Source organism: Dioscorea cayenensis, chromosome 12 (genome assembly GCF_009730915.1).
Source record: "Dioscorea cayenensis subsp. rotundata cultivar TDr96_F1 chromosome 12, TDr96_F1_v2_PseudoChromosome.rev07_lg8_w22 25.fasta, whole genome shotgun sequence".
In the NCBI taxonomy this organism is placed as follows: domain Eukaryota; kingdom Viridiplantae; phylum Streptophyta; class Magnoliopsida; order Dioscoreales; family Dioscoreaceae; genus Dioscorea; species Dioscorea cayenensis.
In genome coordinates this window covers 21262566-21289507 of record NC_052482.1, presented here as the reverse complement: position 1 = coordinate 21289507, position 26942 = coordinate 21262566, and the positions used below count along the sequence as shown (strand labels likewise).

The 26942-nt window shown below is 36.4% G+C and overlaps 5 protein-coding genes and 2 pseudogenes across 7 annotated transcripts; 5 read left to right on the top strand and 2 right to left on the bottom strand.

Annotated features, from left to right (window-relative positions):
- Nucleotides 1–259: 259 nt before the first annotated feature.
- On the top strand, nucleotides 260–2834 carry LOC120273670. The gene has a single exon (XM_039280346.1). The coding sequence runs from the start codon at nucleotides 757–759 to the stop codon at nucleotides 2350–2352; it is 1596 nt and encodes a 531-aa protein (XP_039136280.1). The 5' UTR covers nucleotides 260–756; the 3' UTR covers nucleotides 2353–2834.
- A 1363-nt stretch (nucleotides 2835–4197) lies between these two features.
- On the bottom strand, nucleotides 4198–7720 carry LOC120273452 (annotated as a pseudogene).
- Nucleotides 7721–9148: 1428 nt separating this feature from the next.
- LOC120272965 (pentatricopeptide repeat-containing protein At3g24000, mitochondrial-like) lies at nucleotides 9149–12842 on the top strand. The gene is given in 3 exon segments (XM_039279600.1): nucleotides 9149–11839; nucleotides 11842–12336; nucleotides 12502–12842. Coding segments are annotated over 2 exon segments (2811 nt in total). The 5' UTR covers nucleotides 9149–9442; the 3' UTR covers nucleotides 12256–12336; nucleotides 12502–12842.
- Nucleotides 12843–17887: 5045 nt separating this feature from the next.
- Nucleotides 17888–20589, top strand: LOC120274028 (annotated as a pseudogene).
- A 511-nt stretch (nucleotides 20590–21100) lies between these two features.
- LOC120273402 lies at nucleotides 21101–22770 on the bottom strand. Of its 3 annotated transcripts, none has more exons than XM_039280029.1 (3): nucleotides 22616–22770; nucleotides 21512–22102; nucleotides 21101–21322 (listed from the first exon to the last, which is right to left on the bottom strand). In XM_039280029.1, the coding sequence occupies exon 2, from the start codon at nucleotides 22031–22033 to the stop codon at nucleotides 21536–21538; it is 498 nt and encodes a 165-aa protein (XP_039135963.1). In that variant the 5' UTR covers nucleotides 22034–22102; nucleotides 22616–22770; the 3' UTR covers nucleotides 21101–21322; nucleotides 21512–21535. The 3 variants fall into 3 exon arrangements, with proteins under 3 accessions (XP_039135963.1, XP_039135966.1, XP_039135964.1); XM_039280032.1 differs by having other exon boundaries at nucleotides 21556–22102; XM_039280030.1 differs by having other exon boundaries at nucleotides 21512–22093.
- Nucleotides 22771–23579: 809 nt separating this feature from the next.
- On the top strand, nucleotides 23580–24495 carry LOC120274090 (cysteine-rich repeat secretory protein 55-like). Its single transcript, XM_039280842.1, has one exon. The coding sequence runs from the start codon at nucleotides 23598–23600 to the stop codon at nucleotides 24381–24383; it is 786 nt and encodes a 261-aa protein (XP_039136776.1). The 5' UTR covers nucleotides 23580–23597; the 3' UTR covers nucleotides 24384–24495.
- Nucleotides 24496–25654: 1159 nt separating this feature from the next.
- LOC120273478 (cysteine-rich repeat secretory protein 55-like) lies at nucleotides 25655–26713 on the top strand. Its single transcript, XM_039280104.1, has one exon. It carries the CDS (start codon nucleotides 25704–25706, stop codon nucleotides 26490–26492), a length of 789 nt encoding a protein of 262 aa, XP_039136038.1. The 5' UTR covers nucleotides 25655–25703; the 3' UTR covers nucleotides 26493–26713.
- The last annotated feature ends 229 nt before the right edge of the window (nucleotides 26714–26942 follow it).

The following is a 26942-nucleotide window of genomic DNA, read 5'->3' as shown; positions in this document are numbered from 1 at the left end:
AAAAATAAAAATCAAGTGATGTAAAATATTAAATATTAAATAAATAATTAACAATAATCAAATACTTAATTCTATAATTCTTGTTAAAAAATAATAATACGTTTATGTACAACTACAAACAGCGCATAATTAATTAATTAATTAATTAAGAAATTAAAAAAAAACCTCCGTCACCGTCTGTTAACGGCGTCTCTCATCTTGTGCAACAACTCTTTGACGGCCCCTAAAACCACAACTCCGTTACCGTTTCGCAGCTCTATTTCTCTCTTCTCTCTCGTTTCGAGGATGAACGCTTCTCTGTTTCTCAAAAGAAGAAGAATGGGAACGACGATGGAACCCTAGATCTCTCTCTCATCTCCTCCACGAGGTAATCAGAATCAAAACCTAAGCCATGAATCCTCTTTCGGTGCTTGCGATTTGGGTTTGTGAATCGATGTGGAGGTGAATACATGGCGGCTTTGTTCTCATTGATCCCTTTTTTTCCAACGATTTCTAGGGATTTCAGTGGATCCCTTAGATTGTTATCGTTTTTGGATTCTTGTGGTTATTGGATCTAGGGTTTTGAGGGACTTGGGGGAATTTATGGAAAGGGATTTTGAGGGATTTGGAAGCGATGCTTGCGCTGGATGTTGCGGAGACCCGAATCCACCCGATAGGTAGCGCCGTCGCTGCTGCCGGCGGAGCCGGAGGGAGGAGGGGAGGGAGGAGATCGAGATCGGGGAATCGGAGAAGAAGAGGAAGAGGGTGTGCTGGGAGATGGGGGAATCGTTGCTGACGACGTTGTCGATGGAGAATAACCATCATCCATCCACTCTTCTCTCCATGGATCCATGCGCCACCTCCGCCGTTGCCGACGAAGACATCGACCGCGAGCTCATGATCCAGCCACCGCGCCAGCACCCCCATCAGCACCATCTCTCGCGGCCGCCGGACATCAACCTCCCCCTCTCCGTCGACCCTTCCCCTCCACCGCCGCCTCTTCACTGGTCCTCTTCTGGTCACTCTCCTGACCCCTGCGACCTCCTCGATGTCGGCCTCGCCCCTCACCCTCTTTACGACCCCGACTCCATCCTCAACCTCCCCCGCCCCTCCTCGGCTGCCGCCTCCGGCGCCATCCCCCGCAAGTGTGCCCGTCGCGGCGACAGTATCTGGGGCGCCTGGTTCTTCTTCAACTTCTATTTCAAGCCCGTCCTGTCCGATAAATCCAAGTCCAAGATCATCACCCGCGATGCCTCCACCGGCGGCGCCAGCTTCGACAAGTCCGATCTCCGCCTTGACATCTTCCTTGTCCAGCACGACATGGAGAATATGTACATGTGGGTCTTCAAGGAGCGCCCGGAGAACGCTCTTGGCAAGATGCAGCTCCGCAGCTACATGAATGGCCACTCTCGCCTCGGCGAGCCCCAGTTCCCCTTCTCCGTAGACCGGGGCTTCGTTCGCTCCCACCGAATGCAGCGCAAGCAGTACCGCGGCCTGTCCAATCCCCAGTGCGTCCATGGTATCGAGGTTGTCCGCACCCCCAACCTCTCTCATGTCTCGGATGTGGATAGGAAGAAATGGGCTGAACTCACGGGGAGAGATCTCAACTTCTCTATCCCTCCGGAGGCTAGTGACTTTGGTTCATGGAGGAATCTCCCAAACACTGAGTTCGAGCTTGAGAGGCCTCCTCCTTCATTGAAGAACACTATGTCACAAACGCATTCAAGGAAATTGCTCAATGGATCAGGTCTCAACTTGTCGACCCAGCCGTCTAACGGTGGTGATGGGATGGACCTCTCCCCGATGTGCAGCAAACGCCGGAAAGATTTCTTTCCTCATGCCATGGAAGAGGACTGTTGCTTGCCTGTGGGTTCATCGTCTCCGCAAGATATGGATATACACCCAATTGAACCTTTGTGGCTGAATGAGTTCAGTGGTGTGATGAGGCATGCTTATGGTCCAGTAACTGCTGCAAAGACGATCTATGAGGATGATGAGGGGTACTTGATCATGGTCAGCTTGCCGTTCTCTGATCAGCAGAGGGTGAAGGTTTCATGGAAGAACAGTCTTACCCATGGGATAGTGAAGATATCTTGTGTTAGTACCGCTAGGATGCCTTATATAAAGAGACATGATCGCACTTTCAAGCTCACAGACCCTTCTCCTGAGCACTGTCCTCCTGGGGAGTTCATAAGAGAAATTCCACTTGCTACTCGAATCCCGGAGGATGCTAAGCTGGAAGCATATTATGATGAAACTGGAACTGTGCTAGAGATCATGGTCCCAAAACACAGCGGAGGACCAGAGGAACATGAAGTTCATGTGTGTATGCGCCCGCCTCATCTCGGAGCTAATGAGCTTCTACTGACATGAGATGGAGAATTTTTATGTGCATCGGTGGTTGCCTTGGTCAATTTTCCATTGTTTACTAACTTTGTATCATAGAAGGAAATCCATCAATTCACAGTGCATCCTTACCATGCCTATTTCCTTTTGCAACTCCTATCGGGATGATTTGGTGGCGATTCACTCTGGTATGGCTTTTAATCATGGGTGCTCTGAAACGCTGGATACTTGAAGTTCCCAAAGGAGAGTGGTAAGGATTTCACTGTATTATTGCAGCCTTTTATGCTTATATGTTGACATCTGAATTAAGATAATTTATCTGTTTCAACTATTGCCAACCCTTATTATAATTGTAGACATAATTTTCTTCCACCTGTTTCTTTGATATGTTGGCATTGTTCCAGTCACTAATTTTTCAACAGAACATGATGAATCAACAATTTGTATAGACATTCATATTGGATGAGGTAGTTGAGGTGTTCCAGTGTGGTTCTGTGATTCATTAAAAAGGAATTGTCTTTTATTTTTTATTTTTAGTGGTGATGTTTGATTGCCCGTTTTAAGTTATTACAAATTTACTATTTGGATGAAATTACTGAAGTGTTTATAGTTTAAAATTTTAGTATCTGAATTAAATGTATATTGCTGTTTTGACATATTTTGTGGCAGGCTTTACATTACAACTGAGAAATCCTTTTCTCTTTTACAGCTTATTTCAGATTGTTGAATGTTATGGTGTGTTTACAAAATGATTTTGTAAAATGTTATGACATTTTTCTCTTTCTAGGTCATTGTAAGGGGCTGCTATATATTTCTACTAGTATAGTATTAACTCTTAGCATGGGTTTGTTTGCCTTAACATTGCTAAATTAACTTGTTTTAATTTCTTGTCTTGCTTGTAATCTAGATGATATCCAGTTTTCACCCTCTTGATGGTATTTATAGTTTTATATTTATTGGAGTTCTGAGTCTCTTGATATTATTGTTCCTGCTTTGGTTTGAAAGTGGTGATTAGAGGCAGTCTATCTTGCATGCTGTGATGTTTAAAAGTTTTAGAAAGGACTTCTTAGTTGGGATTTTGCCATTCATAGAACTTTCAATCATACCTTGCTTTTAGCTTGTTGCTAGATATTTGTAAATATAAAGTTTTCATAAAAGGCCTTAATTTTCCTCTTATTCTCCATGATCTATTAAAGGAGGTTGGTCTTCCTTTTGTTTAGAGACTTGCATGTAGTTTTACTGCTTGATACTTCTATCAGATAATTTTTAAATTTTGGATGAACTGTGAACACCTTGTTTCTTCAGCTTGTATTGATATGTTTGTTTTTGGATGCAACTGAATTAGTTGATGTCATTATTGCTAGCCATCATCTCAAGCAACAAAGTTTCATCATGCCTCTAGTTTGTATGTGCGAGTTGATGACGTGGATGCATGCTTTGTTCATCAATCTTAGCATCTTCTGCCTTTTTATATATATATATATATATATATTTTATTAAATATATATATATATATATATAATGGATTAGAGAGGGGATGTCATTCATGGGACTTATTATTGAATGCTGTTAGTACAGTTGCTTACTTTATATCTGCCCTCATTGGCTTGTATGATATCATGCTTTCTACTTGTTTTGGTAGGCCCTTTTTTTCGCTTTTTTTTTTTTAAATTTTATTAATATGTAGGAGACTAGTGTGCAATTCCCACTTTGCTGCCTTCTATATTCTATGGACATCCCACAAAAGAAAAGACGGTGTGTATTATTCATGACAATGCCCAATCGGTTAGGATTCCCTCTTTTACTTTAGAACCGCTACCTATATCATAGCATAGCTTTTCAGACAAGAATTCAACAAACACTATAGCAGGTTAACAAAAATACAAGTTTGTACTTCTCTTTTTATTGTTTAAAAAGCATATGATGTATCATACTACAAGTCCAGTCTCCAGAGATACAAGAAATGAATGGAATGTAAGGTAACTACATGACCAAAGTCATTCAGCTTGCTTGACTTTGCACACATCGGCACCAACAACACGGCGAAAGTATGTTTCTCTTGGTGCCAGCAGAATGCTAGCTTGCCTCTTGCTTGTTCAACTTGACAATGATGGGATCGCAAAAACTTTTGAGCCTCTTCATCTTATCGTCAACCTCATTCGCCTGCGCGTGCTGATTCTTATCCAACCATCGTATTGTCTGATGCACAGCATCCTTAGTTAACTTCCTTTTTTTCTTTGTGAGCTTCTTTGCATTCTTCTGATCCTTGATCATGTCCCTCATATGATTGGCATATTTCTCCAAATTGTTCTTGCTTTCCATCGTCTTCTTCAGCTCTTCATCCTCAGCCTCGTACACCTGGGCAGCCTGCGCCATTTTCTCAATCTCTTCTGTGCTCAGTCTGCCCTTGTCATTGTTGATGGTTAGCCTGTTCTCAACTCCTTTGACATGCTCCCCTGGTGATACATTGAGGATGCCATCCTCGTCGATGTTGAAGCAGACATTGAATTTTAGCTTACCTTGGGGAGCTGGCCCTTTTAGCTTACCTTGGGGAGCTGGAGCTGGAGCAGGGCCGGAGATCGTAAACTTGCCTACTAAGTTTCTTATAGTTTACACTTTCTTCCTCACCTTCATACACCCTTATAAGAACTTGGTTGTTTGAGGAGCTTGTGTGCACTTGCTGTATTTTAGCTGGGATTGTTGTGTTCCTGGGAATCAAAGCAGTCGTGGATCCACCAAGTTTATGCAGATAAAGAGGAAGAGGTGTGACATCAATCAGTTGCAAGTCCTGCACCTTCGTATCACCCTCACCGCTCAAAATAGCAGCTTGAACAGCAGCACCATAAACCACAGCCTCACATTTGTTGATAGTATTGCGGGGCTCTTTACCATTGAACAAGTTCCGCAACATCACCTGCAGATGGGGGGTCCTTGTTGAACAGCCAGCAAGGACAACATCATCTACTTGCTGTTTCTCCATCTCGCCTTCAGTCAAACACTTCTCCACTGATTTCATGCACTTCTCAAATAAGTCCTTGTTGAGACCCTCATATTTGCCTCTGGTGATGATAGAGTGGAATTTTTGGCCTTGATACAAGGAATCAATATCAATGGTAGTTTCAGTAACGTTGGAGAGTTTTCTCTTGGCTTCCTCACAGGAAGTTCTCAGCCTGCTCATAGCTTCGGTGCTGCCGCTGATGTCCATCCCGCCATTCTTCTTCTTGAACTTCTTAACAAAATGGGCCACCATATTGTTGTCAAAGTCCTCACCTCCAAGATGAGTATCTCCTACAGTGGCCTTTACTTCAAGGGTACCTTCTTGAATGGTGAGTAAGGACACATCTAATGTACCACCACCGAGGTCGAAGATAAGGACATTCTTCTTGTCGGAGCTGCTGCCTTTCTTATTTAGGCTGTAAGCGATGGCTGCCGCCGTTGGTTCATTAATGATGCGTATAACATTGAGGCCAGCGATGGCACCAGCATCCTTGGTGGCCTGACGCTGGGAGTCATTGAAGTAGGCCGGAACGGTGATCACAGCATCTGTAATGGCTGTGCCGAGATAGGACTCGGCGAACATCTTCATCCTCATGAGGACCATGGAGGAGATCTCTTCAGGAGTAAACTGCTTGTTTTCGCCCTTGTATTGGACGGCGATCATGGGCTTTTCACCGGTGGCTTCGATGACCTCGAATGGCCAGAGTTTCATGTCATTCTGAACATGGTCATCACGGAATTTCCTCCCAATCAAACGCTTAACATCTGCCTCATTAAATTATCCAGAAAAAGTAATACACTTATGCTAGCATTTTGCTGAATTGCATGCTTAGTAGACATCATTAAATTAGAAAAATTAGAAAGAGTGGGATGATATGATACAAGATGATAATATATACAGCTATCCATGTTTAGCAAATGAAATATCATCATCTTTGGGTTATGTTTCTGTTATGAGGATACATTAGAAGTTCCATTTTAACTAGATATCCTAATTGTATAAAATCAGTGAAAAACCAGACACAATTAAGCAGGGTTAAGATCTTGGACACATAAGAGAGATAAAGTATGAAATATCAAGCCCTAATGTTGCAAAAATCAGTATAAAATCAACAAACTTGACCTGAATAACAAAAGAAAGACTCTGTAGAAGAGAAATCATTAATAACTTTTGTTTTTCTTTTCATTTAAGTAGACCCTAATCAAACAAATGAGATTCCATTGAAAAGGATGAAGATCTTGGCAACATAAGATGAAACAAATGAAACACACTCATAAATCAATACATATATCAACAGATCCATCCTAAAGAAATCCTAATTATATAAAATCAGTGAAAAATGAGACACCATTAAGCAGGGTTAAGATCTTGGACATATAAGAGAGATAAAGTATGAAATATCAAGTCTAATGTTGCAAAAATCAGTACAAAATCAACAAACTTGACCTGAAGAATAAAAGAAAGACACTGTAGAAGAGAAATCATTAATAACTTTTTTTTCTTTTCATTTAATTAGACACTAATCAAACAAATGAGATTCCATTGAAAAGGATGAAGATCTTGACAACAAAAAATGAAACAAATGGAACACACTCATAAATCAATTATATCAACAGAATTAACCCAAAGAAATCCAACATAAGAGAAATCATGAACAACTCCTTTTTTTTCATTTAATTAGACCCTAATCAAACATATAAGATTCCATTGAAAAGGATGAAGATCTTGGCAACATTAGATGAAACAAATAATGAAACACACTAAAGAATCAATACGAAATCAACAAACTCAACCTAAAAAAACCATAAATAAACTATAAAAATAAAAGAAAAGAAAGACATTGAAGAAGAGAAATCATTTAATTAGACTCAAATCAAACAAATGAAATTCCATTGAAAAAGGTGAAGATTTTGGAAACTCAAGATGAAACAAATGAATCACACTCATAAATCACTACAAAGATCAAGAAATCCTTAAATTAACACAAAAAGAAAGAAAGTTAGAAAGAAAGAAAGAAAGAGAGATACACCAAAGATCTCATCTCACAACCTTGGCATAAACAAGCAATCAACTTGAAAAACATGAAGATCTCGGTGAGAATGGAGTAGAAAGCGCTTACCAAAGATGGTGTTTTTGGGATTCTCGGCGAGCTGTTCCTTGGCTGCGTCTCCGATGAGCCGCTTAGTGTCGGTGAAAGCAACGTAGGATGGAGTAAAGCCCTTCCCCTGATCATTCTTTATGATTTTCACACGACCATGCTGCCAAACGGCGACGCGCGAGTAGGTCGTCCCGAGATCAATCCCAATTGCAGGACCCCTGACCTCCGCCATTGATCTCAAGAACAAGATCAGCGATGGTGAAACCCTAGAAATCAGAGCAATTAGAGAACAAAGAACAGAGCTTTTCAAGAACGATCATTCGAGAGAATGAAATGGAGAGACGAGTGAACGTAGAGTGGGCTTTTATAGGGAGCTCGCTGGGTTTCTGCCAGCTTCTAGAATGGAAGCTTATCACCCGTTGGATCGTTAGGATGGACGGTGCGATGTAGTTCCCGCGCAATCGTGGCCTTCTAATATATGGTTCGTTTTAAAATTTTAACAGTAATATGTTTAAATTGTTAATTATATATATATATATATATATGTTAAAAATTATTATTATCTGTATATATATATATATTTAAATAGGTAATATACATATATGAAAAAACTTAATTTGGAAAAGTTTATAGAATACTGATTGATTATAAAAATAGAATGTCCGTCGATTACAAAAATAAAAGAGAGTGAAGCAAGAGAAGAAATACATAGATAAATAGTGTGTAGAGAGAGTGAAACATAAATAAAAACAGTACTTAGACCATTGTAATCGGTTTGAGTGAAGTGACAGAATGCTGAAATTTTGTTGTACACCTCATTTTACTATAAAATTCATAAAAATTACTATACATTTCAAATCAAATCAAATTCGTTAGATTTGTATTGGATGCGATCTACGAATGTTTGTAGATGAAAAATCTATAAATTCATAGATCAGTAATCTACAAATTTCTTAGATTTGTTATCTACAAGCGTTCACAGATCACCATTCATTCCAAATTGAATGACAATCACATGGAATACACCGTAAACTTTATGAATAGTAAAATACAATGAACATTAACAGTGAAAAATGTGATGAGTGTTCTCCTTTTTAATAAATTAGTACTTTATTTACTTTATTCAAAAAATAATAATAAGCTATACAAAATGTGTGATAGAATCTGGATCATCAGATCGTTCATCGAAACAATAATAGTAAACAATAATAGTGTAATCTGAGTCGATCTTATTGTTTTCTCTCTCCATAGTATCATGTATCTGTTTCTCTAGTTTTTTCCTCTCCCTATCTTTTTCTAGTACTCAAGCCGAACTCGCCCAGTTCGCTTTGGGCACAAGGACACAAGAAACCACTATGGAGTATCTATGAATGTCTGTAAATTACGTTTAGTGTAAGTACATATATACATATAGTTTTTTATCCACTTTATTTAGTGAAAAATGTGATGAGTGTTCTCCATTTTAATAAATCAATGTTTTATCCACTTTATTTAAAAAAATATAATGAAGCAGTAGAAAATGTGTGATAGAATCTAGATCATCAGTCGATCTTATTATTCTCTCTCTATAGTATTATGTATCTGTATCTCTAGTTATCTTTTTGTAGTTTATGGATGTTCTACGAATGTCCGTAAATTATGTTTTGTGCATATGTTCATATAGTTTTTTTTTGGAAAATTTTTTTTAAAAAAATTATTATTATTTCAAACTCTTTATATGACTTTCAGGTCCGCCCGTGGATGTCGAGCGAGAAAAACAGAGAGAAAAACTGGCAAAGTGGATCAAACGAATACAAGCGCTCAAGTTCAAACTCATCGTCTTCCCTTCCTTTCACTCCCTTCATTCCCAAACCAAACCCGATCCCAATGGCCTCTCTTCCTTCGTTCCAGATCTCTCTCAGCTCCTCCGCAATGGCTTCTCAGAGATCTCCAGCCTCATCAATGGACGCACCCTTCACGCCCTCTCCATCAAGCAGCACGCTCTTCATCTCAGTCTCTTCCACTACAACACCCTCATCAACATGTACTTCCGTTTTGGCCAACCCCACATTGCCTTCAAACTGTTCGACAGAATGCCTCTGAGAAATGATGCGTCTTGGAATACCGTCATTTCTGGCTGTGCTCGAGCTGGATTGTTTGTTAAATCTATTGAGTTGTTTCGGAGCATGCGTGGAGATGGATTCGGTCCTAATGGTTTTGTTCTTGCGAGCATTTTGTCGGCTTTTAATCAGTGCAGGGAAGTGATTGGTAGAGGGATTGAGTTTCATGGTTTTGTTCTCAAAGTTGGGATTTTGAATGATGTTTATGTGGCTACTGCGCTGTTGCATTTGTATGGTACGCATGGGCTTGTATACAATGCGGAGAGACTGTTTGATGAGATGCCGGAGAGGAATGTGGTCTCTTGGACTGCATTGATGGTGAGTTATTCGAAGAATGGGTATCCAGAGGATGCTGTCATTGCTTATCAGCAAATGAAAAGGGATGGTGTGCCTTGCAATGAGAATTCTTTCTCAGCAGTGATCAGTTCCTGTGGGTTGCTTGCCAGTGAAACTATTGGTTTTCAGATTCTAGCACATGCTGTGGTTTGTGGCTCTGGGAATGATGTCTCGGTTTTGAATGCTGCAATTGCTTTGCTTGATAGTCTGGAGAGAGTAGAAGATGCGGAGAGGGTCTTTTATCAGATGAAGAACCGTGACAGGATAACATGGAATTCGATGATATCTTTGTATTCACATTGTGGAATGTGTGAGGAATCCTTGCAATGTTTCTCTGATATGCGTCATGCTAATGTGCGGTTTGATGCGACTACACTGTCCAGTTTGATATCTGTATGTGCTTCTGTGAATTGTCCAAAATTCGCGAAGGGCCTCCATGCGTTTGCTGTTAAACAAGGTCTTGATGCATCTGTTTCCGTGGCCAATACACTTGTTAGTATGTATTCTTTGGAGACATTGGAAGATGCGGAGAGTTTGTTTCATGCCATGGTTGAGAAGGATCTCATTTCTTGGAATTCCATGATCTCTGCTTATGCTCAATGTGGGCAGCTCATGGATGCATTGAAGATCTTCTCTCAATTGCTTCTAGGTAGAAATGTAGTTAATCATGTAAGTTTTGCTAGTGCGCTGGGGGCATGTTCAAGCCCTGAAGCTCTATCATATGGAGAGATGGTCCATGCCCTCATGATCCAATTTGGACTTCAAGGGAATTTGTTATTGGGGAATGCTTTGATCACTATGTACAGCAAATGTAATGCTATGAGAAAAGCTGAGTTGGTATTCCAGAGAATGCCGGCATATGATGTGGTTACATGTAATGCACTTATCGGAGGGAATGTAGAGAATGAAGAGCAGAGGGAGGCAATGCAAGTGTTTAGTTTGATGAGAAGGGTAGGAATAAGGGGAAACTACATCACAATGGTGAATGTCCTCGGTTCTTGCTCAGCACCTCAAGACCTACTGCAGTTTGGAATGCCCCTCCATGCACATATAATCTCTTGTGGATTTGAGTCAGATGAGTTTGTGAAGAACTCATTGCTTACAATGTACTCAAAGTGTGGAGATTTCAATTCGAGCAAATTTATTTTTGATAGACTGGCAATCAGAACGACGGTTTCTTGGAATGTAATGGTAGCATCTAAAGCTCATCACTTTCATGGGGAGGATGCTCTAAAGCTATTCACAGAAATGCGTTATGAAGGAGTGGAGCTGGATCAGTTCAGTCTCTCTGCTGGCCTTGCAGCAAGCACTAGCTTAGCATCTGTAGAGGAAGGACAACAGCTTCACAGTCTGATCATAAAATTCGGATATGAAATGGATCTCCATGTGAGGAATGCCGCAATGGATATGTATGGTAAATGTGGTAACATTGATGATATGTTAAAAATGCTTCCAGAACCGAGCAGCCGGTCACGACAAACATGGAACATTATGATATCAGTGTATGCGAGACATGGTCTTTTTGAGAAAGCTGAGAAGACTTTTAAGCAAATGCTTCAAATCGGACCTAAGCCGGACTATGTAACCTTTGTTTCTCTCCTTGCTGCATGCAATCATGCTGGTCTAGCAGACAAGGGACTAGATTACTATGCATATATGACTTCAGCGCTTGGCATTCAACCGAGGATAGAGCATTGCGTTTGCATGGTTGATCTGCTTGGACGTTCTGGAAAGCTCATCGAAGCAGAAAAGTTTGTGGAAAACATGCCAGTACAACCAAATGATCTCATTTGGCGTAGTTTGCTGGCATCAAGCAGAATACACAAAAATTTGGAGCTGGGGAAGAAAGCCGCGCAATGCCTGCTAAAGCTGGACCCATTAGATGACTCTGCATACGTTCTTCTATCAAATGTTTGTGCTACTACTGGAAGGTGGGAGGATGTGGAGAAGGTGAGAACACATATGAAATCGATCAATTTGAAAGAAAAAGACCTGCATGTAGTTGGATTAAAGTGAAGAACAAGGTAAGTTCATTTGGCAGTGGAGATAGGGGACACCCACAAGCTGAGCTGATATATGCAAAGTTGGAAGGGATGTTGCACATGGTGAAAGAACTAGGTTATGTTGCAGATACATCCTTCACGCTGCATGATATAGATGAAGAACAGAAGGAACATACTCTTTGGAACCATAGTGAGAAACTAGCCTTGGCTTTTGGCTTGATGGGTGTACCTGAAGGATCTATAATTAGAGTTTTCAAGAATCTTCGTGTTTGTGGTGATTGTCATTTAGTGTACAAATTAGTTAGCAAGGCTGTTGGTCGAGAACTAGTGTTAAGAGATCCTTTCAGATTTCATCATTTCAAAGATGGGAAATGCTCATGCTTGGATTATTGGTGATGAAGTATTGTCAACAAGGCACAGGAAGATGAAGATATGGCACCATGAACATGTTGGAATATCTGATTAATTGCTCCTCAGGTATCCTAGTTCTCTTCTTGACTTCTTTTGATTAACTGGTAGTTGTCAGGATAGTAATTTCAGGTGAAGTTTCATGCTTAGTAGTGACACACACACACACGCACTGTGGTTTGGGCCCAATGCTTATCTGAATTCTCAACCTTAACCAGATTGAAATTCTTGTAGGCATTGGATTGGTGGCAGTTTACTGGACTTGGTGAATCTGGTTTTCTAATTCTTCCTGCCATTCTCAAGAGGTTAGTTGCACCTTATCTTGATTCTCGTTAAGTATTTTTTTATTTTTCAAAAATACAATAATAAAACCATACCATGAAACCAAATGACTGTAAAAGTATAAACCATCAACAAAGGCACTCAAATTAATTTTTTAGTTGTTTTACACAATAAAATGTTCGTCACTTAGCTGGAAATATCTTCTGATAGACTGACTATGTTTATTTGCTGGTATTATATTCCAACACAAGTACCAACACCCAAAGAAGAGAATCTGATCCCTCTGTCTTCAGGAACCTCTCTGGTTTCTCTCTTTGCTTGTTTTATGTTTGGTTGATTCCTACCTCTAGTGCATGAACTTGGTGTTATAGACGTATATTTGTCTGGTTTCCGGTAGCCTTACTTTGAATGCAATAAACGATGTAATCATGATGACACCACCCTTGTCACCATTCCTTCTCAAAATCAAAAACCTTGGCACCTTGCTAGCTCCAGTTTGCCACGCAGATAAAGACAACAGCTACATCCAAACTCCAAATCTTTTAAAGAATAATAGATTGACAAAGCCCTATAAACCTCTCTATAAACTCATCTCCAGTTCCTCTACCAGGACTCCCTACCATCCAAAACCATGGGCCCTTATCTTTTTCCTTCTTTGATACTTAGCCTCTGACCACTTTTATCTTTGTTTTTTTATAGTTGATACTTCTTGAAACATTAATTTAGATTGTTGTGTGGAGTTTTTGAGCAAAATTGAGTAGGTTTTAGTCAAGGCAAAGAGATCATAATTCAAAAGGGAACAAAAGGGAACTATGAAAGAAGGTGTAATGAATAAAGTTTGAAGCAGAAGATGTCTCAATCTACTTATTATAGCTTGTGAATTGCTGTGTGTTTGCAGAACTTAGAGAAAGCAGAAGAAAATTTTAGTTTTAAGTGTTCATGGATTGATTTGATGATAAAGAACAAACAACCACTTGAGATTTTTTTTTAAAAAAATAATAAATAAATCATAAATGCATTAAAAGGAAAAAAAAAAGCCACCTGGCAAGCATAACATGTATGAAGATGCCAAGAAAAAATTTGCAGGTTTGCCTTATTCCTTTCTTGGATAGAGAGTTACAAACATCATGAAATAAACTATATTTGTGGGAAAAGTTTGGTTCATTTCATCCATTTGAGTCATATGTATTGAAGGGTATTGAATGATGGAAAGTTTGAAAGGCATTGAAGAATGGAAACATGGTGGTCATGATTTAGTCTTTGCTTTCACCAACCAGTGATTCCATGATTTGATGCCTTGCATTGCAACTCCAAGTGGATGATTAGCTTTGCTTGAATTGTGGATGACATCATTCAGTTCTGCAATCAAAATTTTTTTTTTTTTGTTTCACTTCTTCAAATACAACTGTAACTCATATTTACTTAGATTAAATATTCATAATCACAAACATGGATTGAAACAAAGAATTTAGAGTTTATTAAACCTTTGTATATGTATATATATATAAAAAAAAAAAAATTCATCCTCTTAGAATCTGTGATTTTTTAAGAAAACTGATGGATGGGCCAATCATTTACAAAAACTTGTATATTATAAAGTTTAGTTTAAAAATTATTATTTGATTTGGTTGAGAATGGAATGGAAAGGAATAGTCAAAAAGAGATTGAGATTGAGAAAGGAATAGTCAAAAAGAGGATACAGTGTGGTAGAGCTTAGCCTTAGAGGAGGTGTCCCGACAATTGAACGGTCAAGATTGTCGGAGACAGTGATTCTGGCTTTAGGGCAAGTGTGTGTGTGTGGGTGGGGGGTCGGGGTATAAAGAAATCCTGGGAGGACACCAAATTGGCAAATTCGAAGCATCCGCCGATAGGGGTGGACATGGGCCGGGCGACCCATGGTTGGCTCCCGAACTCACCCCAAAAATACAGGGTGCAGGTTTAGAAAGTTCTTGAAACCCAGGGTTGAGCTCAAATGTTTTAGCTGATTGAATTTCGACTGGTTTTGGGCTCGGATGACTTTTGACCCTGACCCCAGGCCCGACCTTCAAATAAATAAATAATATATATATATCATATATTATTTATAATATATATAATTATATATATATAATAGTAATAGGGCTTTGAAAAAGAGTAAACATTTATAATACTTGTGTTATATTTTTTAAATGTTTGAAAAAAATTTTTAGAGGTTAGTAGTAGTAGTTTTATTTAGCTTATTTTCAATTATTTCATAAAAAAATTAATTATTTTTTTGGGTCGGGTTACTGGGCACTGGGCCTAATGACAATTGAATGGGTCGGGGTTTGGATCAAAACACTTGGCTTAACATGGCTCGACCCGAAATCGAATATATGGGTAGTATATTTGAGTCTAGCATTTCAAAACCCGACCCAGTTTCTACCCATGTCCACCCCTATCCGCCGACGCCCAACTCTCATCATTTTTATCATACGTCACCACCGATTATTTATTTATATCCAAATTGTTTATTTATTTATATCTAAAGTGTTTATTTATTGCCAATGACCAAATAGTCTATTGGTATACGGGTTACTGATAGAGAGCTCTTCACCGAATGGTGAAAGTTTGATTCTCGGCTGAGGGCATATTATTGGGAGATGTGAACGGTGGTTGTGTGCGGGCCCAGAAGTAGGGATTGCTAACTCTAGAACCGGGATTAGTATTCGGTCTGAATTTCGGCCAAACTATTCGGCATGAATAGCGTTGTTTTTAGATTTAATATCATGATTATGTGGTGATCTTGTTAAATTTTAAAAGATTTATAATTTTTATTATATTATAAGATGTGATTTTTTTACCAAATAAATTTTGACATAGCAAGTGGGTGTGGGGTCGCATATAGAGATTTTCAGTACATAACTATTATTTATATTTCCAGAAATATGTTCTCATTTGTGATTTGAAAGTTTGAATTTTTATCACTTAAGAAAAGTTTTAATAAAGACCTAAATATCAATAGAACACTTGGTTGCTGGTATTATAAGACGTGGCTTTTGTTGCATGGTACAAATGGCATGAAAAATATGTGAGAACAGTGAGATTATATCATTGATGGTATTGTTAGTCTGATTATTTGGCTGTTTTGGATATTGTTATGTTAATAATATCAATTTAGAATTGTGTGAATTTATCAGTCAAAGAGGTCAAATTAAATAAATATAATATGTTAAAATCTTGTAAAAAAATAATGGGAAGTTTTTCTTTTATAAATACTGGGACAAAGTAGGAATTCAAATCCTTAATTTTTTTAGTTTTAAAGGAATGAAATATGAACTCCCATACGGTAAAGGTGGTGAAAAATTTTAGATATGTAAAAAAAATTATTTAGTTTATAATTATTATCTAATAATAATCATAAATAGGAGAAAAAAAGTAATACATACAAAAATATTACTCTGACCCTTATTTACATATCTTCTTTTAGAATTTTTTTTTCCTGTTTTATATGTCCACCTAGAAAAATTTGTAAATTTTTTTTTAACTTACCTTTAATATCTAATGTATTTTTATAGTTTCCAATAAATAATGAAAAAGAAATATTTTTGGAAATTTGAGAGAGGGAATAAAAGATAATAATAATTAAAGTAGAGAGAAATTAATGGAATATTAATGAGTTTTTAATAAGGCTAATTTTAGAAAATTAATACAATTAAAATAATAAGTGGTGGCCAATGACCTCTTCCCTAAACTCTAAATCTTTAGGAGTCGTTTGGTTCGCATATTACTCAATGAGATTATCAGTATATGAGTGTGAATGTTATATGGTTGGAAATATTACGGTAATTTAATATAACCATGTTTGGTTAGGAATTCTTATTATCTGAAATAGTTCATTACCGTGTTTGGTTGTGATAGTAATATAAAAAATTATAAGATTACCTGACACTGGTAAATTACCACTTTTCGGTAATATTTATAAGTTGGTAATATGATATTACCATCTATATTACTACCGGACTTTCTCCAAAAATTTTATGCCTTCATCCAAATCCATTACCAGTGGCCTTATAGTGGTTTTTTTCCAAAGATCTAGGATTTCAATTTGGGTAATATCTATTAATTATTGTATTTGTTTAATTTCTTGGATGCTTGATTTTTTTTTATCTTTGAATTTTTTAAAGATTGAATTTGTTATTTCTCAATCTTGTTTTGTAACTGATTTTGATAATTTAATATCTTAAAAATCATTGGGTGGGGTTTCAAATATTCAAGTGAATAATTTTATTTTTTTCCATTTCTTTCTTTCTACATGCTTTCATGTGTAGTTCTAATTGTTGCCAATGATGATCCAAATATTATGAATAAATTAAAAAAAAGTTGCTGAATTTGTACTTGTTGGTTGTTTTCCATTATATTTAACTATTTAGGAGTAGGATTTAATTATTTAATTGATATGTATAATGAGATTATGTTTTTGTGATTATTATGGAACATAATTTTTGAAACTCTACTATGAATTAGTTTTATTTTGTACTTTTATTTTGTCTCTTTATTTTTTATTTATAAAAAATTATTTTAAAATTTTAAGGTAGAAATTACTAAAACTTTTGACTCAAAATCTGTTATCGATGATTTCATTTTCTTAAAAATATGTCATATAGAGTTTTAACATATTAATTTTATTCTACATCTTTAAATTTCTTTGTATATACTGTTTATGTTTTTATAGATATGAAATATTATATATAATAAAATTTTAAAAAAAATTATGTAATAGTTACATATATAAAATAAATTATACTAAATTTAGTTTGGCCCTCATGATTGCTCCTCGCTACCGGTGATAGGATCAAACTCGAACACCATATAAATTTTTCGATAAAATATTTGTATATAGTATAATGCAAGCAAAGATTTTTTTTTTTTTTGAAATTTTAATTTTATGAGGTGATAATTTAAATATTATATATACAAACAGGGGAGAAATTGCATAGGCCAAAAATATTTAAAAATATAAAATTTACGAACAATCTGTTTCAAATTATTAGATTAAAACGGTCTTTAGATATGAATGAACAGTAATTATTATATTTATAAAATATTAGTAAGTGAAAATAATAATAACAATGAAAAGTGGTTGCATAATGTTTTAATCTCAATCGTAAAATAATATATATATTACTGTATTTATAGTTGTATACCTTAATTTTAGAAAAACAGAAAAATTAAGTCGGTGGTGGATCAATGTGCTTAAAACTAGGTACGCATACTAATTAGCAAAATTTTGAGGGTTTTATTTGTGAAAAAACAAATAAGTGATAAAGAAGGGTTGAAAAGGGAAAAAGTACACTATATATATTCTCTTCATCCCCTTTGTCTCGCATTCTCTCTGGGCTCTTCTTCCAGAGCCCTCTTTGTATATAAATATCTCGATTTGGCTGCTAATCCAGCGTGATTCGTGAAAAAGCTTGCTCCTTTACAGCGGTTTCGAGCCCTTTGAGGTCTTAGACGAGGCCCTCTTCATCTCCTTGATCGTTGTCTCTCATGGCGATCTCTAGCCAAGCCAGTCTCCTCCTCGCCAAGCAGCTTAGAGGTACGGATTTGATTTCTTGGAGTTTGTTTGTGGATTAGGTTTTGATGGATTGAAAAGTTTGGTGTTTTTCTTTTTTGATTGATTAGATCTCAGCAAGAACCCCGTGGATGGGTTTTCGGCTGGCCTTGTGGATGATAGCAATGTCTTTGAGTGGATCGTGACGATCATCGGGCCGCCGGATACGCTTTAGTGCGTGGTTTTCTTTGGTTTTGATCCCAGATATTGGAAATTTGTTTGATTTTTTTTTTTTATGTTGTAGTTGCTGGCAATCTGGGGTTTGGATTTGGATTGATTTTAGTGTTATTTTGGTTGGATTGTTTGTGATCTATGATTTCTAGAAGCTATCTGTAAAAGTTTGCTGATTCTTTCCGTATGTGGAGTTTTATATGGTCTGCCTAGAGTCAAAGATGTGATTTTTTTGGGAATTTTTGTCTTTCTTTTTTTTTATATATTTTTTTAATTCAACCAGTTGGCCATTGTCTTCAATGTTTATTAGATGAAAATTTGATCGTCTGCTTATGCTTCTTTTGAGCTTCTTTTGATAAAGGATTTTATGTGCTTAGTTTTCTTTATTCTGTAAATGACATTGCCAAGGTTTTGGTTCTGGACATCAGGTATGGAGGGTGTTTTTTTTTTTAAATAATTGATAACATTATACTTGATGATCGAAGGACTCACTGGTGTGATTTTCTTTATATGTACTGTTTTATTGTTTCTTTTTGTTTGATTGATCTCACTAATGATACATTTTTGCAGTGAGGGTGGTTATTTTAATGCGATTATGAGCTTCCCTTCTAATTATCCCAATAGCCCTCCTACTGTTAGATTTACATCGGAGATGTGGCACCCAAATGGTTAGATATTTTCACATGCTTTGTAGGCTACCTCGGATTGTTGAAAGACGTGATTTTTGTTTGTGTTTGTCAGTTTATCCTGATGGGCGTGTTTGCATATCAATTCTTCATGCACCAGGGAGATGACCCAAATGGGTATGAGCTTGCAAGTGAGCGTTGGACACCTGTCCATACAGTTAGGTGTTTTTTTTAGTCATTGTTCTATGAATATGCAATTTGTCGTGATGATTTATACATTCATTTATTTTTCTATCACTTGCAATGGGCATGCTTTATAGATACTTTGCAAAGAAACTTCAAGCTGTAATCGCATTGTTCAAATATGCATGTTTGTCAGCTAATGATCTTGATAATTAAACTATGCAGGTTGAAAGCATAGTGTTGAGTATTATTTCCATGCTATCAAGCCCCAATGATGAATCTCCTGCTAACATTGAAGCCGCCGTGAGTATAAAAAGAAAATTAATCCCTGCCATCTTTTTTTTTTATTCTGAAACCCAATTTTCTGCCATGCTTTGTTTTCTTTTTGCATTTTCTTTACTTGATTATACTGAAATTCCTGTGGAACTTAATTTTAAGTCTGGAAATTGTTGATATGATACTAAGAAATTGGAATGGGAAATGAAAATATAAGATCTTATGCATGTAGGTTGATGTAGCCAGTTGTCTGCAAGCATCTTTTATATTCTTATTTCATGGAAACAGGCCCACTTTTTCTTGCGTATAATCTCAAGGTTTAATTGATTCATCCCGTTCAGCTCCCAAACATAATTTTTAAATTCTATTGATTCACAAGATCGTGTCTATATACTGTTATCCATTTGCAGTGATCATGTTTGTGGAGTGGACTATGATTAAAAAATTCATTGGTAGAACTTCTAACGTCTTCAATAGTAGATGGTATTGGACTGCTTAAGACTTTATTTTAGACCACTTGGTATTCATTTTCCTTAAATCAGAGTTCTCAGTTCAAAGATCTCTAGAAATTTAAAATGACTGTATGGTGGTAAAATTATATCTAAAAAATGACTAGGCATTTGTTGATGTTATGGTAGGGAATCTGTTTATTTTCTTCATGTTCAACTGAATATATTAAAATTTGATTATAATTCTTGGAGTCCTAATTCAAGGCTAGAAACGAGGTAGGTTTTTGAATCTCTGTACATTTAGAAGGTTTGGTCAAAACTATTTTGAAGTTGTCGTTTACACATAATATCCAGTTAAATATGCAACCCAAAAAAAATTACTATTTCAATTGTAGGTGTTAATTACTCGTTTTGTTAATATCGCAGAAGGAATGGAGAGAGAGGAGGGATGACTTCAAGAAGAAAGTTAGTCGTATTGTGAGACGATCTCAAGAGTTACTCTAAAAGTGAAATCAGAAACTCTCACTTAGAAACCAAGCCACATGATTGATATATTATGGCTAGAATGATCTTTGTTGATTTTGTGGTTGTAGTTCTTGGTTACTTCTCCGAACAGAATGTTGCAAACATTTGCTGCCAACCATTATGTTTTCTCCTAAAGGAACTTGGAAACATCCCTGGAATATATTATGTGTTTTTTTCAAACAATGTCTGGTTAATGCTGGAAGTGCATTGAAGTTGTGTTGACAATTTTGTGATTTTATTTTGCTCTGTTCTTTTTTTTATGTTCTTCAAATTTCAATTCCAATTGCTCCTTTTTACTTTTAACTGTGGTTGAATAAATATGCCTGTTTGGTCTTTTCCAGGACAAGTATAAACCACCCACTCTGAGGTTAGGCTTGTTCTTTGAGCCAAGATTTCTAGCTTAGTAAAAAGTAATGATCATCATATCAGAAAGCCAGCCCCTTTTGAGTTTGGGCTTGTTCTATTTTAATGAAGATTTTTATAAAATCTTATTTCATTATATGATGGAAGTCTAATTAGAGGGAGGAACCAGGTTGCAGTCCATATTATAGTTTCAATTACCTCAAAAATTCCTATATGTTTTCAAATACCCAAACAATCTAGAAAAGATTAAAGGAAAAAAAAAAAGAAACAAAATTAAATGAAAAGTAGAACTGAAAAAGATAAAAGGGATTATTTAGAAAAAAAAATCCACAGAATTTTAGGTTATTTACATTTATAATTATGGTTTTTACAGGACTTGTACTATATCATCCAAATCCAAACACTAACATATTGAACAAAACAGAGATTGAGTTCCCATAAAGTTGGTATTACAAACTTAACATCTACCACTTAATCCCTGATTAACCACACTGGAAAAATAATACCAAAGTTCACTGAAAGAGTGACCAAATTGCTAGATCAAACAACATCATCAAGCATTTATACAAGTCATAAGATGGCCAAATCTTGATCCACAAATCAATCATCTGCAAGACAAGAATCAACAGTTAGACCATATTATGTGGAGGAATATTGTGACAATTGCACTCAAATCCATCTTAAAAACAGTAAAATCACAAGCAAGTTGAAGAAGAGAGAAAAAGGCAGTATTAAATATCCATTGGTTGAGAATTTGGAGCAAGCAGTTCCAACATTAGGATGTCAGAAAAACTTACAAGATTTCACAGAAATGATAATAATCAAGTAGACTTATTCTGACCATTTTCTTCTTCTTGAGACTGAGCACTTTCCTTCCTTTCCATGACTTGTTTTATCCCTTCTTGATAACCTTCAATGAAGCTCTTGAGTGCATCTCTATACGCTGCGGCGCGCATCATATACACTCTTTGCAAAGCAGGCCTTAGAGTCTCCATTCCACCTCTAGCCGCTACGGCAAGATCCTCTAATGTCGAAGGTTCTTTGTTCTCAGATTTAGCATCATCGTCCCGAGTTTCATTGTCACTCTCATGATCTTCCTTCTTATAATCATTTGGCCTAAGATCAGGACCGATATCTCGTACCCAACTGGCAGCATAAAGCCTAGAGGCCTCCTTTAAGACTGACCACCTTTCTTTCCAGGTTAGCTTTCTCCGCTTTATGATATGCGGAGGATCGGGCAAAGACGAAGGGAAAGCGATTTCCTTGAGATCGTATCGAACATAATCATACAATTTCCGACAAACCACCCTCAGCTTCATTCTGCCCTTCAACAAGTCCACTCAATCCCGAGCCATGAATATCTAAAGAACAGCATGAACCTAATGAAACTACATCAGAACACAGTCATTCACTAAGAGCATTGGTTTTCCTCTTAAATTCTTCACTTGCTTCAGTAACCAAACAGTGGAATTTTCTCACAAGCAATTCATCAAGCAATTGATAGGCAGTGTCATTTTTCAACAAAATTCTTAAACAAATCTAATAAACCTAGACCATCAAAAATTCAAAAAAACACAACAATTCAAAAACCTTTTGATTGTATTGATAACCAAGCAATGCAGCCTTCTAACAAACAATTCATCAAGCACTTGATAGACAGTATCATTTCTCACAAATTCTCAGATCAAACTCCAATCACATACTAAAAAAATTACATTTTGGACACAGTTTCAAGATCAAATTAAAAAAATAAAAAATAAAAACTGATATTCACACATCCATCCATCTTGAAATAAATCAGGGAGCTTATGAACAATGATAAAAACAGCAAGAAAAGAACTGAATGACATGAATTGAACAAGCAAAACAAGAAATGGAAAGAGGGAATTCATCCTTCATACCTCAAAGGATGTCGATGCCGAGAAAGTGAGGTTTTTTTTGGATAAACCCTAGCAAAGTGGAGGGCGATGAGGCAATTAGAGAGGTGAAGCCATGAGATGAGATCAGCCTGTTTCTGAATATGAAATTATTCTTATTTTATGAAGTTATCCCTTTAATTTGCAATATATATATATATATATATATATATCAAAGCTCTCGGAAGGATTAATAAGTAAAACTTCATAAAGTAAGTATTGTAAAATAACAATAATAATAACAATAATAATAATAATAATAATAATAACCACCAACTTTTGTTTTTATTTTTTCTATTTTTTTATGAAAATTAATTACATACTGTTGTACAAAAAAATTGAGTGAAACTCTCCCTATGATATGACATAGATAAAATAAATATGTAGTGTGATTTTTATCGACATTTTTTTACATAAAATACGAAATTAGATTTAATGAACCAAATTCTACCATAAGGAGCACACTCAACATATCACAAGCCCCTCATTTTTTATAAGAATTATAAATCCAACTTATTGAACGAAGAAGACTGGGTGCCGCTGAGCTAAAAATTTTTTGGCTATTCATCGATATTTTTAATTATTTTCAATCATTAAAAACTTTTTTTTTCTTAGAATAATAAAGTTCTTTTTTTGTTTTTGATAAAAATAATAACAAAATTAGAATAATCAAGTAATGTGGTTTTTGTGGATTTATTTTTTCTTGGAATTAGGGTTTTGAGAGCCCGGGCTCTAAAACGGAAGTTTTTTTCTAGAATAACAAAACTAGAGAGTAGAGACAAGATGACGAAGACTTTGACTTTTGTCTTTACCCAATCAAAGCCTATCATTCACAATTCAAAAAGTCATCCCTTCATCTCCATTTGTCAACATTGTCTGCCATCTCATGCACACTACTAATTAAGCAAACATAACATTATAAGAATCAAGAAAAACAACCAAATTAAGACTCCAAAGTAGTCAACAAATGGCACCACTACTTCTCCTCTTCATCCTCCTCCTTCCTCACTCCACAACCTCAGACTCCATTGGCCAATACTGTGACAAAGATTTCCAATCCCCACAAATCCAAACAAGCATCACCACAGTACTATTTGACCTCCAAACCAAAGCTCCAATCTCCGGCTTTGCAACCTCATCCGCCGGCCAAGACCAAAACATAGTCTACGGTCTCGCACAATGCCGGGGAGATGTCAGCTCAGCTGACTGCACTTCATGCATAGATGAAGCCACACAGAAAGTAAAAACCATTTGTCCAAAGAAAGCCGACGTTAGAATCTGGTATGATTACTGCTTCATGAGATTTAACACTAATAACTTCATCGGCAAAGCCGATACCGGTTATGCTGTGATTTATATCAACGTTGAGAATGCTACTGATCCAGAGAGGTTTGATGTGGAGGTTGGGTCATTGATGAGTAAGGTGAGGGAGAAGGCAGTGGTGGCAGGGAATGGAGGGTTGGGACGTGGGAAGAGTGAGTTTACACCATATGTTACTATCTATGGGTTAGCACAGTGCACAAGAGATCTTGAGCCATTGCCTTGTGCACAGTGCTTGTCGTCGGCGGTGGAGAAGTTCCCGGAGTATTGCCGGTACCGGAAAGGGTGTCAAGTTCTTTATAGTAGTTGTATTGTGAGGTATGAAGTTTATCCTTTCTTTTACCCTCTTGATGATAATACTAGTTATTTTGGTAATAGTAATATTACTAGTGATCATGTTGGGCAGTATCTTGTTGTCACTGTTGTTACTTAAGGGTTAGTTTTTTTTTTAATGCATGCATAATATATATGTTGATAATAATAAGGTGTTGTTTGGTCTGAATGGTTTGTAAGTTGTAACTTTTGTTGTTTATGCATTTTCAAATTTCAGTTGTGTTTCTGTTTTAAGTGATTTAAGTGGGGTTTGTGGAGAAGTGTGCTATGGATATTAATTGTATTTTATATGGTTGTGTAATAACTAATAAGGTGTGATTTGTTTTTGTGTTGGTAGATATGCTTGTTTATTTGTTTGAAATTTCAGTTTTTTAATTGCAAGCATATCTTGTGCTTTCCTTTTTTTTTTCATGGGCTTTGGATTTGTAGTCATTTCTTGCATTTTTATTTATTTTTTTAAATAAAAAGTGAATAAATCACTCGATTTATTAAAATTTAGAATGATGAACACGAGAAGAAACATGAAAGTCTGAAAGAAAAATACAAAAGACACTGAAATACAAAATCCTCACCGGAGATGAGGAAAAAAAGTAGATCTTTATGTAAGGAAAAAAAAGTAGATCTTTATTTTGTATCTACTTGTAAAAAAAATGAAATTAAAAGATTGTTTTTAAAATATAATCAATGAGAAATAAGTCTTATTTATATAAAAATTAAATGCAATTTTGGTTTATATTTGAGTGTGATGTTAGTTTCCATACATGTACTTTTCAAATGTTCAATATTTCTTTTTTTTAAAATTCTGTCACAATAATTATTCTACATCACTAAAAAAATTAAAAAAATTGTTATCACAACCAACTCCATATTAATCACCATGTATAACAATAATAATAATAATAAAAATAAGGATATATTTAATGAATGTACACATGCAACATTTTGGTTTTTTAACTCACAATATTGAAATCAAGTACTGGCTTTGCTCACACAAGTGAAACAACCCCATGAAAAAAATCCAAATAATTGCAGTTATATTTTTAAAACTCACTTCCCTTTTTAAAATCATGAAATTTCCATTTTATTTTATTTCCACAAATCTCTCCATAAATAATATATAATCACACAAAATTTAACATACATACAAACAAACAAACAAACAAACAAATATACATAAACCCCATTAAAGTTTAACATAACAATAAACAAATAAACAAACAACTCCCAATCCCCCAACAAACCAAAGAATCACCTAAAGTGTGACACAAAATAACAGGACATCAACCATACATGACCCTTTTTATACACATATATATATTCATATAAACACACTCACATAAATAACAACTAATTATAATTATTCCTCATTCCTATATATATAAACCCCCCATTAATATATGCACTACACTAATCTCCACCAATGGCATCCTTCCTTCCTCTCCTGCTCCTCCTTCTCCTCCTCCTCCTCCCTCTCTCCACCACCACCACTACCACCTCTGATCCCACCCCCATTGGCCACTACTGCCGTCCATTCTCAACCTTCACCCATCTCCAACTCAACCACACCCAACTCCTCCACGATGTGGCTGATGAAGCCTCCATTAGTGGCTTCGCCACGAGCTCAATTCTTTCTATCCCATTCTACACTCTCGCCCAATGCCGCGGCGATATCAACTCCAAGGACTGCTCCACCTGCGTTCACGCCGCCGCCACTGCCCTCCCCCAACTCTGCCCTCCCAATACCTTCGACGGCCGTATCTGGTTCGATTACTGCATTATGAGGTTCGCCAACTATAGCTTCTTCGGCCAAGTTGATGCCACCTACTTCATCAACTACGCCAACATCGACAATGCTACTGACCCAATCGAGTTCATGAACAAGACAAGTGAGCTCATGAGCCATGTGAGTGGCGCCGCGACCGAGCCGGGCAATGCCGGGCTCGGTCGAGGTGAGTATAAGTTTGAGCCTCAGATTACTATCTATGGTTTGGCTCAGTGCACCGAGGATTTGGAACCAATGCCATGCGCACAGTGCTTGTCTTTGGCCGTGGCCAAGTTCCGGGATTACTGTGAGTTTAAACAAGGGTGCCAAGTGCTGTTTACTAGTTGCTGGGCTAGATATGAGATTTATCCCTTCTTCTTTCCTTTGGATGTTAATGCCACTACTACTCTGCTGCACCATTCTGTTGTTGCCCAAGTTAACACTTAATTTGACAGTAGCTATATATATATATATATGTCTTTTTTATATATGTATTACTGTCTGTGTTTGATTTAGGTATGTTTTAAGTTGTTATTGTTGTTGTTGTTGTTATTATTATTAAGGTGATATATATGTTGTGGTTGATATGGAATAAGATGGTCTGTGATGATGATGATGATGATGGTGGATTATTGATAATTAATAAAATTTATGGAGTTATTTATTTATTTTTTTCCTTCTGTGTATTAAGGTATTTGGACGTGGCTTTTAATTGCCTTCTTGGAAGGGAATTTTGATTAATGTTATGCTTTAATAGCTTCCTTTTAATTTCTTTGTTTGTATATACTAAAAATTTTTATTTTAAATAATTAGAGGTAATTAAAATCACTTCCACGTTTATCATCCAAAACACCTAAACGTTTATGTGATGTAAAATTATATATATATATATATATA